We start from the raw sequence: 17,117 nt of genomic DNA, 5'->3' as shown, positions 1-17,117 counted from the left end.
GCACACACGCATGTACACTGGCTTCCTGCCCACACCCCCGTCCACCTGGCAAATGCTGGCCATCTCTTGAGGTCTCAGTTCCGGTTCTGCGTCCTCTGAGAAGCTTCCCGGACCCTCCTTCCCGTGCATCCCTAGCCTCATCCACTATCCTGCATCTCTGCCACCACCTCACTGGGTAGCAGAGGCTCCCTTCCCTGTCTGTTCTTGGAGACTATGGGACCGTGAACTGTACCTGTGATGGTCAGACACCTTGCTGGCTTCCACCAAAAATGGCATTTAAGAGAGAAGGCCTGAAGTCAGAAGGATCTAGCTTAGGTTTACCAATTTGTATTTGGAGACGTTGGGATGTGATACTGGGAATATTTCCTTGAATAAGGCTTGACTGTTATCCTACTAGCAATGTTTGGTATTTGCACAGCCTTTTAGAAGCCCAGATAAACGTTCCTGGGTGGTGTGCCCCACTCTTCGAGGCCAGCTGCAGTGCCGCCTCCTCCAGGAAGGCTTCCTTCCACCTTGGATCTCCCGAGCCCTTCTCTTGACCTCCCTTGGGGGCGCTGCTCCCATCGCACCCATATCGTGGTTGTCCTTATGCATGCCTCTGCTCTTCCACCAGACTGTGCTCCTGGGGGCAGGGATCGAGGGCTGCACATCCTGGTGCCCCCGACAGCAGGGGCTCACAAACGTAGGCCCACAGCTGCCTTAGGACCACCCCGGGAGCTTCCTCGAAGTACAGATCCTAGGCCCACTACTGGGGCTGAGTCTAGCTTGGGACTGGGAGTCTGCACTGGAAGGCGGCCGGGCTTCAGAACCTCTGCCCAGGGCAGGAGAGGTTGGCGTGGGGCTGAAGCGAGGGTGCCTGAGAGGCAAGGACAGGACGGCGGCTCACCACGGCTCTCCTCCCACCCCTGCAGGTTCGTGTGCGCTCAGCTGCCCAACCCCGTGCTGGAGAGCATCAGCGTCATCGACACGCCGGGCATCCTCTCCGGGGAGAAGCAGAGGATCAGCCGAGGTAAGCGAGGCAGCTGGTAGGGTTGGCTCTGGCTCTGTGCTGTGTCCTTTCTGGTACGTTCTCTGGCTTCCATACCAGGAGAGAGGCTCCCGGGGCCTTGCTGTCTCTTGATGAGCCGCTGCTGCCTCGTGTGCTGTGTGGGGTCATCCTAGGCAAGGGTCAGCAGATGGGTTTGGCTCCACTGCAGCTCAGGAGGCAGCTAGCCTCGGTCTTCTCATCTGTGAAGTGGAGACATCAGTGTCTGCATTATGCACCTCACTGGGTTTCTTCATGGGCCAGACCCTGGCTCGCTTCTGAAGTTCCTGCTGTCCCTGCCCCAGGAGCTTGCAGCTCTGCAGGGGAGACAAGTGCCTGCAGAGGACTCCAGCCAACAGCGTGAGGATGGCAGTGTGCTCTGGGGCGTGAGAGTCGGGAGCTGGGTACGTGAAAGCCCTTGAAAACTGCTCATTCCAGACAGATGTGGGGAGTTGTTCGCTGAGGGAGGCTGCCGGCATGCGGGTCGGGAGATGGAACTCAGGAGCCAGGCCACCAGCGTCCTGGGCCTGCCTCTGACGCTTCCTGGCAGGGTGACCTGGCGGCTTGCTTTCCTCCAGCTGGCTCATCTGTAGAGTAGGGGACATAACTCCATCTTCTAGGGTTGTTTGAGGATTGAAAGAAATAATACAGGTAAAAAGCCTCCTACCTGGCACATAGCAAGTCCCCAGTAAACATGAGGTGCTATAGATCATCATCATCATCACTGGTTTTTTCCTAGCTCTAAAATACTAGATGGATACTGTAAAAATCTTGAAACTACAGCTCCCAGCTCCCCTCCCCCAGCCTCTCCTGCCACACCATGCTGTGTGCCCCAGATAGCCCCCAACCCTTTCTGTGCCGCATGCCGTATTGCTGGGAAGAAAAGCTGACGAAGCCACAGCCACCCCAGTCCTGGAGCTGGGAGCTGGGCAGGAGCCAGCTCGGCACTCAGAGGGCAGCTTCCGGGAAGGGAAGGCTTTGGACTGGCAAGAGCGCTTCCGCAGCAGCCAGGACTCTGCCCTGAACTGACCTCAGGTGCCTGTCTACTTCCTCCTGCACGTGCCTGGGGCGAGGTGCATGGGGGGGTGCAAGGGCGAGGGGGGTGTAGAACCCACGGCCCTGTGGGGAGGAGCATCTCCTTCTGGCCCACCTGCCCGTTGTAAGCACCCTGGCACCCTGTTCAGGGCCCCGTGGTCGGGGGGGAGGGTGCAGCGTGGATGGCTCTCTGTCTTGTTTCTATTTGTTTCCCTAGATACTCCCTCTCTCCTGACCAGTCTCTACCCTCATGCCGTACGTCTTCCTCCAAGTTCATCCTGAGTTTAGGCCTAAAGGGCATTTACTGTTTCACACAGACAGCCTATATCTCCTCGAGGAAGGCTTGGAGAGCAGCCCAAATTCTCCACCTGAACTACCCAGGGGGTGGGTGGCTACACAAGGCTAGTGCAGCCTGACAGGTGGGTCCAGAGAGGATTCCAGCCTTCGGGGATTCCAAGGGCACTGGACTGGGAGTTTAGAGCATTGGGTTTTAGAACCTGTGGGTCTCCAGGTCACATTTTTCCCCTGAGCCTTAATGTCCCCGTGCATAACAAGGGGTAATGATACCCATCGCGTGACCTCGTGAGATCCACAGATGGTAATGGAAACACAGACATCAGCTCTGGGTCTGGATCACAGTGAGCTCCCTTCTTTCCTCTTTATCTGCCATCCAGGGTCACCCTGTTAAACAACCCCAGGGTAATCTACATGAATGGCCTTCCTTGCAGTTGTGCAGTGCACAGCCTATGCAGCTGTATGTGGCAGCCCTGCTCCTAGGGAGTCCTGCCTTCCTCAGCTTCTGTTCCATTCCATTCTTTTCCTATCCCTCTGCCTTTTCTCCTGACTTTATCTTTGGACCTCAGTGGCTGCTCTACTGCAAACTGGGGGCTTGTTCTTCTTGCCCACCCTTCCTATTGCCTCCCACCCCATACCGACTACCACCAGGTCTCACCCCACCTCTGGGAGAAGTGATAGCCCTGTGTGTATCTAGGCAGACCAGTTTGTTCTCTGCCCTCCTGATTCTAGACTATAAATGCAGTTGCTGGCAAAAGTAGCCTGTGATAAAAACAAGAGCTGAGAGCTGGGCCGCCAGTCCTGCATCGTCTGCCTGGGGCAGTGCTGACCCCAGCACTCCACAGAGACCAGGAAAGTTGGGTGGGGGGCAGGGATCAGACACCCTCAGATATCAGGGGAACCCCAAATGAGAAAAGTTTCCAGTATGAAGACCCCCTCCTCATCTTTCACAATCAGCCGTAGAACTCAGCAGTTCAGTTTATACCTATACACATATGCACCCCCCCATCTACACACATCACACCTCCCTCCACACCCCGCTCCCCACACATGCACACAAGTGTGTGCACAGAGCCAAACGCGCTTCGCGTGGCTTCTCGCCCGGGGTTCTCAGGACTCTGGGTTTGGCCGCAGCACAGATTTGGTGCTTCTGGCTTTCCTCCAGCCCAGGGCCGGGCAGGGCCCTGTGGACAGTCCATGGACAGCCCTGCAGGAGGGCACCCGACTGAGGGGTGTATTAAGCCTGAAATCCAGCCCACGTTCCACTCACTGAGCCTGATGCCAGGGCATCGTTGTCAAATCCACACAGAGCCACCTCTGGGCCGAGGCCTGATGTGCCACATTCTGGAAAGCCAGCTGCTCCCAGGGGGCTCCCCGGGCCTCAGGCTTCACGGGAAGGAGCAGTCAGGCCCCAGGCCACAGCTGGACAAAGTGTGGCCCCTCTGCCCGGACCTGGGGGGCTGTGTGTGTCTTGGGGGCAGGGCAGAAGCAAGGGACGTCCAGGAACCTGAGCCCGGGAAGTCCCAGGCCCACACTTGTCTCTGGATGTAGATGCATTGGAGTGGGTGGGAGAGGGGCAGGGAGGCAGTTCCTGGAAGTGACAGGATGCAGCCCAGGACTCATTACTGGGAAGAAGCAAGGATGCGGCAGAGGTGGGAGGGCTCCGGAAGCATGAGTGTCCTCACACTTGGCAACCACATTTCCTGTCTGTTTCTCAGCTAGAAATCCCCACAGGCCCCACCCTAGAAAAGCAACCCCATGGCACGTTGCACACATCGCTCCCAGTGGACCCCCTCCTGTGCAGGTGAACTCAGGAGGGCCAGAGCAGGAAAACACTTGCCCAGGTCACAAAACTGGACTGGGAATTCTGGTCTCCTGCTTCCCCGTCCGGTGGCTTTTCAGCACGTTATCATGGCCTGCCTGCCCAGGAAGAACTCAAAGAAGAGGAATGAGGGCAAACTCTCATGTACAGCTTTCCCCTGGGGGACCCCGGAGGGTCTGGGCTGGTCCTCACAGCCTCCCATCCCTGGCATCCTCACTTAGGGGCCTCTGGGGGCATCACACGCGGGGACAGAGCGGCAGAGTCCCGACTTCCTTTAAAAGGGTGCGCTGGCAACTTGTGGCCATCTGGGAGACCTGGGATGAGTCTGGTGGGCTACTTTTCAAGGTGACTTCTGGGAGGCAGGTAGTGTGGCCTTTGTCATCTGAACTTTCCCCACATTTTGCAAACTGATGCCTTCTAATTTCTCTTTTGCTGAAATGTCTTTATACCTTGAAAGCTTTTGGGGGCAGGATGGGACCTTTTAAGTACCCACCACAAGTAAGTGCCTGGTTGGAGGGCTCAGGCCCCTGAGCTACAGCCTTGCGGGGCTCTGAGCCGAGAAGGGAATGCAGATGGAAGTAAGGATCTGGGTCCTAGGCCCGAGTTTGCCACCACCTGGCTGTGTGAGCTTGGGTGAGCCCCTTAACCTCTCTGTTCCCTCTCCCTTCCCTGTGTGTGCCTGTTTACCTCCTGGCACATGGAGCACTGTGAGGATCAAATGAGATCGTGTGGCTGAAAATACAAAGAAACGTGCTGCCTCGTCAGCACCCTTGCATTGCCTTTCTTTGTTTTTTTTTTTGGCTGTGTTGGATCTTTGTTGCTGCCTGCGGGCTTTCTCTAGTTGCAGCGAGTGGGAGCTACTCTTTGTTGCCGTGCGCTGGGTTCTCTTGTTGCAGAGCACAGGCTCTAGGTGCACGGGCTGCAGTAGTTGTGGCATGCGGGCTCAGTAGTTGTGGCTCGCGGGCTCAGAGCACAGGCTCAGTAGTTGTGGCGCACGGGCTTAGTTGCTCCGCGACATGTGGGATCTTCCCGGACCAGGGCTTGAACCCATGTCCCCTGCTTTGGCAGGTGGATTCTTAACCACTGCGCCACCAGAGAAGCCCCTGCACTGCCTTTCAGGCTGTGAAGGAAGCTGGTTGATGACTAAGGAGTTGCCGCACTTATTGTGTTTGTCTCACTGATATCCTCTTGCCTGGCATTACTTAGAAGTGCTTTCCTTCCATTCCACTGGAGCCTGGGATCAGTGGGGAGAGCCCTAGCTCCCTGCAGGCTGCCCAGTCTCTGCTCCAGGTGCCTGCACACCAGATCTTCCAGAGGCGGCAGACTTGCTACCCGCAATTCCAGGACAGCCAGCTTCGCCGTCTGTCTCCTGGAGCCTGAATCTCCCACCACCCACTAGTCCATACCTTATGAGCCCTTGGGCTGCTGCAGGTGCTCAAGAGCTCCTATTCTGGGGCTCAGAGCCGTTCCCAGGACCAGCGAGGGAAAGGGGGCCTATCACCCTAGACGTCAGGGCAGAGACTCCAGACTGAGTCTGGGCCCTTCCTCCACTATCTTGTTGCCATGGTTCTACCGTTGACCCCTCATCAGTCAGTCGTTTTTATTCCCATTTTCAGCTGAAAAAACTGAGGTTCAGACTTGCCTAAGGCCACACAGAGAATAAATGGGAGAGCCAACCTGTTCCCTTTTCCTTAATAGGTCCCGTCTGTGCCTTTCAGATGCTCCCATTCTTGGATACCCATAAGCCCAGTCTACAGAAATAATTAAATACCCAGCCTGGAGCCTGCTAGGCTCTGAATAGCCAGGATCAGGGAGGCTGAGCTTCAGAGGAAGCCCACGGAGTCATTGCTTGGTTCTCATTTCCTCACAGCCACACCTGGGAGAAAGCTTCCAGCATTACCCAGTTGGTAATTGGATAGCCAGCCTTGCCAGAGATACAAAATTTGCAAAAGTGGGAGGGTGAATAGGAGGCCTCTGTGCTTCTGAAATCCTAGAAAGGTTCGCAGAAGCCATCTGCCTGTTCTCAGGAAGGAGCAGGCTTCACATAGGCAGCCCAGGGCATTAAAGACAGCAGTCCCCAGCCTTCCTTCCCCTTGTCCTGCAAGAGCTTCCTTGTTTCTAATCTCCATCCATCCTGCTGTACTCCCCACCCTCATACCTTCAGTCTTAGAAGCAGGGAATTGTGAACTGAGAAAGGAAACTCAGAGATCTTCCAGTCCAACTCTGTGGATTGACAGGCAAAGAGACCAAGGACCAGAGAAGGGAGGCTACTTGCCCAAGGACACACAGCAAATTAATAGCTGAGCAGAAACTAGAGGTGGGCTTGCCCGGGCCAGTGCTCCTCGGGTGACCCCTTCAGAGCACACCCAAGTCATGGAAACTGGTGCCTGGAAGGAGCTCTTTATAAAGGGGCAGAGCCATAGGAACAGCCAGGGTCACAGGCAAGCAGTCTCACCTGCATCCTCTTTGATTGGATCCTCACAGCCGCCCTCTGGCAGGGTCTGGTGGGTTCCAATTCAGAGACCAGAAAACTGAGGCCCAGAGATGACCTGTTCACTGTCCCTGGGATGCAAAAGGCAGAACAGGGCTCACATTTCAGGTCTGTTCAGCAAATGCTGATAGAGCACCTACTGTGTGTGGGGCACCGTGCTGGGCACAGAGGAAGCTGGGCAGGATGAGCAGCCCCTGCCCCGCCCAGCTCCCTGTGCGGTGGGGGGAGGATAAATTCCTGGGTGAGCAGAGAGGCAAGGGCCTGCCTGAGGGGCACCTGAGCCAGCCGTGAGGACAGGAACGGACATGGGCAGGCCTATTCCGGCAGCCCTGACCTGCTGCTGTCACTCTCCCGCCCCACCCCAAGCGGGGGCTGGTCAGCTTGCTGGGATCTGCCCCACCCCCGTCCAAGCTTTTGCAGCTGAGGCTCCTCTTGCATGGCTGCTGCCATCTGGGGTTGGTGAGAGCTCAGGGGCCGGAAGCCTCTTCTCTGCAGCTTCTCTGGCCCCTTCGCTTCCCGCAGCCCGTGGAGGGCTGGCTGGAGTGCTGGGCTTAGGACAGGAAGACCTGTGTTCTGGTCCTGGCCCTCCCTCTGCTCGGTCCTGGGCGCATCTCACCCACTTGCTTTGAGCCCCGTCAGTAAGTGCCCAGGGCTAGCTGCTGTGACTGCACAGCCGGCTGTGAGCTGCTGCCGCCAGCTGCCTGTGACCAGTGAGCCGGTGCGCTGAGCAGTGAGGGCTGAAATCTGCTGTACGGGAGGGAGGGAGGGAAGGAGGGAGGGAGGGCGCATCGCAGCTGCCCTCCCCGTGGTCTGCACCACCACGGCCAAAACCTTGTCAGGCTAGATTTGGAAACAGGTCTCAGCAGAAGGCCAGAGGCCTCTGAGCCCCCTGCCCTCCCCAGCTACAACTGAGGGCACGCCTGCAGGTTCCAGGCGCCAAGGCAGCCAGGCCGTGACCTGTTTTCCCGGTTGGGGTGGATGGGGCCCGGGAGTGAGTTTGCCCTGATTTTCTGAGCCCTCTGCCCGCCCTGCTGCCCACGGCTCTGACGGACTGCCTTCAGAAGGTGAGAGCTGCCCTCCACCTGGCTGTGCTGAGGGAGACTAAAAATAGCCTGGAGCCAGCCCTGGAAAGGGAGGAGACGGGAGGGGAGCGGGAGGCGGGGCGGGTAGGGGCACAGGTGCAGGACCGCTGCCAGCACGGCCTGTGCAGGGCCCCCAGGGCCCCGTGGCGGGGTCCAACCCTGACCCCCACAACATGCCAGCAATTTGGCTCTCCCCTCATCGCTGAACCTCAGGTTTCTCCTCTGGAAAGTGGGACTGTGCCTGCCTCAGAGGGTGGTGCGAAGGGGAAATGAGGTCATGATGTGAACTGAACCAGAAGCTCTGGGGTAGGCCCAGCCATCTGGGTTGTAACAGGCCTCTGGGGGATTCCGCTGTGCGCTCAAGTTGAGGACCACCGTTCCAGGCGAGCAGAGCTGCTTGTATCTAACTCAGTTGCAAAGCAGCTGCCTGATGACCTGCCCCGGTCTCTGATCCTCCTCTGTGAGGCAGGGCAGGAACTGCTGGCTTCTTCCTGTTGGCTGGGTCTCCCACTCAGTGGGGGCAATGAGCTTTGGGGCCCCAGGGTCTATGCCCCTGAAAGCCTGTGATGTTGGGACCCGGGGTCGTCGATCCCACCAGAACCTAAGGAAGGGCTCCTACCTTCCTGCCAGAGGTGTGGCACTGGGGAGCAGCAGAAGGCCCAACACCTCCACCCTCATCCCAGTGCTGCTGTGTCTGGGCTGTGCGCCCTGGAGCAAGTCACTTTCCCTCTCTGAGCCTCACTTCCCCATGTACTGTCCTCTGTTTCATGGAAGAGGAGACTGAGGCACAGAGAGGTGAAGCTGCTTCCAGCTGTTAAGGGTCAGTGAACATGAGGCTGAAGGTGCAGACTGTTGGCATGACCTCCCCCTCCAGGCCCTCCCAGATCCACTGCTACTTGGGGTTGAGCAGAGCAGGTGCTGTGGGGGTCCTGGAACCAGCCTGACCTGAAGCAGCTCAGTGCCAGATAACCAATGTGTGGCAGCCAGAGGTCTGTCCCATGCTAGGGAAGAAACCCCTTGTGGTTTTAAGAGTTGGGGATTTGGGGGCTGCAGCTGATGAATAAGGAATGAAGCGAGCTTATGAGCAGGCATGAGAAGACGTTGTGTGTCAGAGCCTCAGATTTCTTCCAGACCAGTGACGGGCATGGTCTGAACCATGGGACCTTGTTAAGAATTTCTGGGTCTTTATTCAAAATATATGTCCAGAGTTTCTTTTCCAGCAGGGCCCCTGGCTCCTAAATACAGTAAGCAAGGATAGGGGAGCTGGATGGTGGCTGTGTTTTATGGGGATAAGGATGTTAATAATAATAACTAGCATCTACTGAGCAGCTGCTAGGTGCTGGGCTGTGAGCATCTTTAGTGTTTAAAATTCTATGAACTAGATAGTATGCCCATTTATAGATGGAAAAACACTGACTCAGAGACATTTGGTAACTGGCTGAAGGCCAAATTGTGAAAATGTGGAGGAGCCGGATTTGAATCCAGATCTGCCTCCCAAGTCCATGTTATTTCTACTGCACCGGCTGCCTCCCCCCAAAACCCTACCCTCCGCCCCAAAGGCCCCGCCCCCTGACTCTGCTGTGTCTCAGGGTACGACTTTGCGGCAGTCCTCGAGTGGTTCGCCGAGCGGGTCGATCGCATCATCCTGCTCTTCGACGCCCACAAGCTGGACATCTCTGATGAGTTCTCAGAAGTCATCAAGGCCCTCAAGAACCACGAGGACAAGATGCGGGTGGTGCTGAACAAGGCGGACCAGATTGAGACGCAGCAGCTGATGCGGGTGTACGGGGCCCTCATGTGGTCCCTGGGGAAGATCGTGAACACCCCGGAGGTGATCCGGGTCTACATCGGCTCCTTCTGGTCCCGCCCCCTTCTCATCCCAGACAACCGGAAGCTCTTTGAGGCCGAGGAGCAGGACCTATTCAGAGACATCCAGAGTCTGCCGCGAAACGCTGCCCTGCGCAAGCTGAACGACCTCATCAAGAGGGCCAGGCTGGCCAAGGTGAGGCTACCTGGGGGGGTGGGGGGGATGGGCAGCATGGGCGGGGCCAATGGTTTGGGGTGGGGGGGTAGCTGCAAGAGCTGCGGGGGGAAGGGGGGCAGAGCAGGAGAATGTGGTGTCGATGATCACAAGCCCTGGCGTCAGATGGCCAGATTGGACTCAACTCCACAGTTTACTGTGCATCCCGACCCCAGCAAGGCCCTTAGTTGTGCTGTGCCTGTTTCCACATAAGTAAAATGAAAGGGTTAGAAGAGTAAAGAACGGAAAAGCCCTCATCACAGTGCCTGGCATCCTCAGAAGTGCTTTGTACACGTCAGCTGTTGTTACTGTCTTCCTCATCAACGTCATCACCAGAATTTCCATCCCTGTTATGCCTTGACCTTACCCTCCCCACAATCTCACCTTTCCCTGGGATTCAGCAAAACAACATGCGTTGCAAGCAGCGGGAGAGAAAGAGGATGGAGACAGAAATAATTTCGGAAGTAGGAGCAGGAGTGGGGGGATTGATGGGAAGAGATGGGGTGAGAGCCGCCCTAGAGGAAAGGAAAGAACTGAGGTCTCCATCTGAACGTTTCTCTCCGCCCCTGTTATTCAGGTTCATGCCTACATCATCAGCTCTCTGAAGAAGGAGATGCCCTCGATGTTCGGAAAGGACAACAAGAAGAAGGAGCTGGTGAACAACCTGGCCGAGATTTATGGCCAGATCGAGCGGGAGCACCAGATCTCACCTGGGGACTTTCCCAACCTGAAGAGGATGCAGGTAACCAGGGTCTGGGGCCCCAGGAAAGGAGCAAGCCGGCTAAGCAGCCTGAGCTTGGAGGAGGCCACCCTTGGATTCCCTGCGTGGAAACTCAACCCAGAATCAGTAGGCAGGCCGGCAGATGGCCCTGGGTCTGCCCTTCCTGCTGGGCTGGCACTGGCCCAACAGGGGCCGTATCTGGGCCCAGGGAGAAACATGGAGCCCCAGCGCTCCCAGTGGGCAGCAGTGTTAGAGGATGTTCGGGGGTCTGATACCTCAAGTTCATGACCTTCCCCAGTCCTGGCCACCACAGGTTTGGAATCCCCACCACATCATGTGAAACAGGACAAGTCACCTGACATTCTCCTGACCCTTTATTGCTTAAGTTTACCACTGAGCTCCTCCTTGGGAGCAATTTGGGACATAAGCCACAGAGAAGCAGAAATCTGCCCAGGAGCTCACCATCTTTGGAGCATACCATGGGCCCCTCTCTTGGGCCAGGGTCAGTCACACATAGTTTCTTATGTGTGAAAAGTCGTCTGAGGGAGTTATTTCATCCTCCTCTTAGGATGAAACAGTCCTCTGAGGTAGGCATTTCATCCTCCTTTTACAGATGAGCAAACTGAGGTTTACAAAGGTAATTAACCTGCCTACGGTTTTAGTAATGTTTACACAGCCTGCAAGTAGAAACCCCAGGAGTGTCCAAGGTCTAAGGAAAAAACTACCACACCATACTAACTGGATCCTCTCTGACCCTCTCTCTTTTCATCTACATACTGAGGCTACAAAAATACCACCTTAAATGGATACTGTGGGTGTATATCAGATAATATCGTGGGCGTATATCAGATAATATTTGCAAGGCACTTAGCATGGCCTGGCACCAACTATGCTCTTAAAATGCAGTAGCAAGTTAGGTGAGATGTCACCAGTAGAGGAAGCTGCCTGATGAGCGCAAGGAACCTAGCTCTCTGCACAATTTTTGCAACTTCTCATGATTAATTCTCATGTAATTATTTTAAAATGAAGGGCTTCCCTGGTAGTGCAGTGGTTAAGAATCCGCCTGCCAATGCAGGGGACACGGGTTCAAGCCCCGGCCTGGGAAGATCCCACATGCCGCGGAGCAACTAAGCCAGTGCGCCACAACTACTGAGCCTGCTCTCTAGAGGCCGTGAGCCACAACTACTGAAGCCCACGCGCCTAGAGCCCGCGCACCGCAACAGAGAGTAGCCCGCACTCCCCACAAACAGAGAAAGCCTGCACGCAGCAACGAAGACCCAAAGCAGCCAAAAATAAACAATAAAATACATAAATGTATTAAAAAATAAAATATAAAAATGAAAAGTTTTTAAGAATTAGGAAATTAGGAAAAACTAGCAGCAGATGTAGTAGTAATATTGTTTTTGCTCTTGTTGCTTTTAGGGTTTCAGAATATCAGTATAGTCCCAAATACGCATTTTTAATTTCCTATCTAGTAAAATAAAAAGAAAGAAAGAATAGACATCCAAAGCATGCATTTGTTCATGTATGCATTCATTCCTATAACCACCTACCGGGAGCCAGTCACTAATTTCAGAATTGTTTCAACTTTCAGTTTCTCTTTGTATTAAGAATTTAATGATCTGTAAGCAAACATTTGGGGAAGATGACATTTGAAAGGGACCATATGACTTTTTAATGTGAGGAATTCTTTTGCAACATAAATGGTTTCACCTTCTCGCTTGTTTGCCTGTCTGACGTCAGCTTCTGTTAGGGATGCTGGATCAGTATGTAAATGGCTGTCCGGTGGGGGCATATGTGTGGGCTGATGGGAGCAACCCTCACATCCTCTGGAAGATACTGGGACCCCCTAGTTGGGAGCCCACCAAACACGCTTAGATGTGGACAGGCTGGGAGAGACAGGGACCTTAGGAGGTTGTGCTGAGGGCAGGAGAAAGGCTTGTCAGCTCCACCGTCCCCCGCCCAGCCCCCCCAGCCTCCCTGGTCCAGCCCTGCCCTAGAAGGGAGGTGAGAATGCCCAGGCTCACACTTGTCTTGAAATGTAGCCGTGGGTGTTTTCTGAATTTTTCTGCAGTGAACTCCGTGTGCTTGTCCTGAGACTGTCCCCTGTGCACTGGCCTCATCCCAGTGTCCTGAGATTGCTGTGGCCAGAGCCAGGGTGGGAGCGGGAAACTCTTGTCTTATCATTATAGAGGCAAAGGAGAAGCTGGATGCTTGAAACTCAGGACCTTTCAAAATGGCAAAGACATGCAAAGCGGAACATATTTCTTTTACTGTGTGCTGTGGGGGTCATGGGAAGTCAAGGAGGGGAGCTGTTGCCCGTGCCTACTGAGTCAGAACCCTCAGGGAGAAGCCAATAGTCACCTTATCTTTGATAAAGGAGGCAGGAATGTACAGTGGAGAAAGGACAGCCTCTTCAATAAGTGGTGCTGGGAAAACTGGACAGGTACATGTAGAAGTATGAGATTAGATCACTTCTTAACACCATACACAAAAATAAGCTCAAAATGGATTAAAGACCTAAATGTAAGGCCAGAAACTAGCAAACTCTTAGAGGAAAACATAGGCAGAACACTCTATGACATAAATCACAGCAAGATCCTTTTTGACCCACCTTCTAGAGAAATGGAAATAAAAACAAAAATAAACAAATGGGATCTAATGAAAGTTCAAAGCTTTTGCACAGCAAAGGAAACCATAAACAAGACCAAAAGACACCCCTCAGAATGGGAGAAAATATTTGCAAATGAAGCAACCGACAAAGGATTAATTTCCAAAATTTACAAGCAGCTCATGCAGCTCAATAACAAAAAAACAAACAACCCAATCCAAAAATGGGCAGAAGACCTAAATAGACACTTCTCCAAAGAAGATATATAGATTGCCAACAAACACATGAAAAGATGCTCAACATCACTAATCATTAGAGAAGTGCAAATCAAAACTACAATGAGGTATCACCTCACACCAGTCAGAATGGCCATCATCAAAAAATCTAGAAACAATAAATGCTGGAGAGGGTGTGGAGAAAAGGGAACACTCTTGCACTGCTGGTGGGAATGTGAATTGGTTCAGCCACTATGGAGAACAGTATGGAGGTTCCTTAAAAAACTACAAATAGAACTACCATATGACCCAGCAATCCCACTACAGGGCATATACCCAGAGAAAACCAAAATTCAAAAAGAGTCATGTACCAAAATGTTCACTGCAGCTCTATTTACAATAGCCCGGAGATGGAAACAACCTAAGTGCCCATCATCGGATGAATGGATAAAGAAGATGTGGCACATATATACAATGGAATATTACTCAGCCATAAAAAGAAACGAAATTGAGCTATTTGTAATGAGGTGGATAGACCTAGAGTCTGTCACACAGAGTGAAGTAAGTCAGAAAGAGAAAGACAAATACCGTAGGCTAACACATATATATGGAATTTAAGGGAAAAAAATGTCATGAAGAACCTAGGGGTAAGACAGGAATAAAGACACAGACCTACTGGAGAACGGACTTGAGGATATGGGGAGAGGGAAGGGTGAGCTGTGACAAAGCGAGAGAGAGGCATGGACATATATACACTACCAAACGTAAAATAGATAGCTAGTGGGAAGCAGCCGCATAGCACAGGGATATAAGCTCCGTGCTTGGTGACCGCCTGGAGGGGTGGGATAGGGAGGGTGGGAGGGAGGGAGACGCAAGAGGGAAGAGATATGGGAACATATGTATATGTATAACTGATTCACTTTGTTATAAAGCAGAAACTAACACACAATCGTAAAGCAATTATATCCCAATAAAGATGTTAAAAAAAAAAGAAAACTCTCTCCAGATAATCCCGAGAGCATCCTGATTAAGAGCTACTGGCTTAGGAATGACCTGTGGCTTCTACCGTGATTTGTTTTTAGTTGCCCTAGGCCTCCATTTTTCCTTCCCTAAATAGTGATAGCATGTGATTTCCCACTTGCAGAAGGTCACGGGGGAGTGAATGAGATAATTAACGTAGTGAAAGCACTTCCAGCGTTCTTGAGTATAACCCTTATTGAAGTAGACACCCGCATGACTCAGTCTCAGAGGGGTACAGCATTCAAGATCCACTCACTGTTCAATAGCCAGAACTAACTTAAAGAGCAATTTAATTATAGTCATCCCTCGGTAGCCACAGGGGATCGGTTCCAGGACCCTCCACAGATACCGAAACCATGGATGCTCGAGTTCCTTATATAAAATGGTGAGGTACAGCTGGCCCTCTTGTATCCACAGATGCAGAACCCTCGGATACAGAGAGCTGACTGTATTTGCTTTCTAGAACGCTGGAGGAAATCCAAATGAATCAGACCAGTAATGGTTAAATTTCCCTTCCTTCTCCAGCCCCTGCAACGATTTTCTCTCTTGAAAAATCCACCAAGAGCCAACGTGCCTTTTTTCTCCTCCTCTCATATCTTTTGTGGATCTCCTTCCATTGTCTTCTGTCCTCACCTTCTTTCTTCTCTCTCTTTCTGCAGGACCAGCTGCAGGCCCAGGACTTCAGCAAATTCCAGCCACTGAAAAGCAAGCTGCTGGAGGTGGTGGACGACATGCTGGCCCATGACATTGCCCAGCTCATGGTGCTGGTGCGCCAGGAGGAGACACAGCGGCCCGCCCAGATAGTGAAGGGCGGAGCATTTGAGGGCACTCTGCACGGCCCCTTCGGGCACGGCTATGGGGAGGGGGCTGGGGAGGGCATCGATGATGCTGAGTGGGTGGTGGCCAGGGACAAACCCATGTACGATGAGATCTTCTACACCCTGTCCCCGGTGGATGGCAAGATCACGGGCGCCAATGCCAAGAAGGAGATGGTGCGCTCCAAGCTGCCCAACAGCGTGCTGGGTAAGATCTGGAAGCTGGCCGACATCGACAAGGATGGCATGTTGGATGACGAGGAGTTCGCACTGGCCAACCACCTCATCAAGGTGAAGCTGGAGGGCCATGAGCTGCCCAACGAGCTGCCCGCCCACCTCATACCCCCGTCCAAGAGGAAAGCCACCGAGTGATGGGGGGCGGGGAGGTCCAGAGCAGGCAGGAGTTAGAGGAGATGGGAGAGGCGATCACACACACACACACACACACACACACACACACACACACACACGTTGGGAACAGCACTGCGGATAAGGGGACAGTGATCCCTAGGTCTCCAGGTGGATCTTCGTGTGGACACATCTCCAAGTTCTCGGCGTTGCCTGAGGCACCGGAGCGCTCCCAGGGTCCCGGGTATCAAGCCTAGGTCTCCATCCCTCTTTCCCTCCCCTATTCCACTGCCCAGAGACCCGCCTTCTCCCACAGAGGGGGCAGTTCACTCACCCACAGATGGCCCACCTACCTCCAGATTCCCCGGACTCAGAGCATATGGAAAAGGCTTCTCACTTAATAGACAATCCACTTTTTTTCTGTGCTTTCTCCCCCCTCTTTGGCTTCCTCATATGAAGTCTGCTCTGGGGCCAGGAGATGCGAGGGGAGGGGAGCTGCGGCGGGGAGGGGAGGGGAGGAGGGAAGCGTCCTCAGCGAACCAAGCCCCAGACTTGAAGACACGTGGCCCCGAGCCCTGTTCTCTCCCAGGCTTAGGCTCTGACTGCCTTGGCAGGCCTGGCTTTGAAACCTGCTTGCGCTTCACTTCAAAGAATCCCAGAACCAGAGAGAGAAGGGAAAAACTCGGCGGGAAAGAAAGCAAAGAAACTGTTCTGTCATCCTCTGCTCTCATAGCCAGTCAAGGTGGGTTTTATTCCACAGATTCTGGGACATTCATATTTTTTCCCACCTGGCCTCTATGTATCGATGCTTGTACTCGCCTCACATTTATCCAGCCTCTTCTGAGTGCCAGGAGCTGTGTTAGGCACTTTATATACATTATCCCATGTGGTCCTCACCACGCTCCGAGGAAGTATGTGTTAGTCCCTCCAATTTGCAGAGAGGAGCCTGAGACTCGAGTTCAGGTGACCCTCCCAGGGTCACAGAACTCACATGTGATAGGGCGAGGGCCACAGACGCTGCCCTCTGCTGGGATGATGCGCGGGATCCCAGCGTTTCTGGCTGATGATAGACCGCGGCAGATAAGCTGAGCACACAGCCCCCTCGTGGCCTCCCGGAGCGGGCTGGCGAGGGAGAAGGGCCAGCCAGCATCTGGTGGGCCATCAGTCTGGCCATCTGTCACAGCACAGAAGCAAACCGTGCCTTCCGGCGACGCTCCCCATGTTCCTAAAATCGCAGAAGCCCGACAGCACCAGCGGGAGAGTGGGCTGGCCTGTTGGGTGCTGTTTGCCTCTGTCTCTGCTCTGCCTCCCACCCAGTAGCCTGAATCATCCCAGCTCAAATGCAGCCACCAACTCTTATCCAGTGGGACCTCCTGCTGATTCTCTGAAGGCCAGTTTGGGAGGTCTAAGGTCGTGTTCCCTGCAGGACCCCCGGGAGTCCGCGGTGTCCTCGGCAAATCCCCACCGTTCTCGGTGCCCTACTGTCTTCCTCATGGTCTCTCCCTTGGCTTGCTTCGCAGCCACTGACTCAGTCACTTTGTATGCCATGCTCCTACTGTGATGGAAAACGAAAACAAGTATAACTTATTTTGTATCTATGTTGAGACTATATAGAGAAT

General features: G+C 53.8%; 1 protein-coding gene across 1 annotated transcript in view; it reads left to right on the top strand.

Moving 5' to 3' along the window:
• EHD3 (EH domain containing 3) overlaps positions 1-15,987 on the top strand; it is a 29,899-nt gene extending 13,912 nt beyond the window's left edge. Inside the window, exons 3-6 of the mRNA XM_060169418.1 lie at positions 912-1,009; positions 9,338-9,750; positions 10,346-10,510; positions 14,995-15,987. Coding sequence (XP_060025401.1) covers positions 912-1,009; positions 9,338-9,750; positions 10,346-10,510; positions 14,995-15,522 — 1,204 coding nt within the window. The 3' untranslated portion in view covers positions 15,523-15,987. The remainder of the gene's footprint in view (positions 1-911; positions 1,010-9,337; positions 9,751-10,345; positions 10,511-14,994) is intronic.
• Positions 15,988-17,117: the final 1,130 nt, after the last annotated feature.

Source organism: Lagenorhynchus albirostris, chromosome 13 (assembly GCF_949774975.1).
Source record: "Lagenorhynchus albirostris chromosome 13, mLagAlb1.1, whole genome shotgun sequence".
Classification (NCBI taxonomy): Eukaryota; Metazoa; Chordata; class Mammalia; order Artiodactyla; family Delphinidae; genus Lagenorhynchus; species Lagenorhynchus albirostris.
This window is presented reverse-complemented; position numbering and strand designations above follow the sequence as displayed.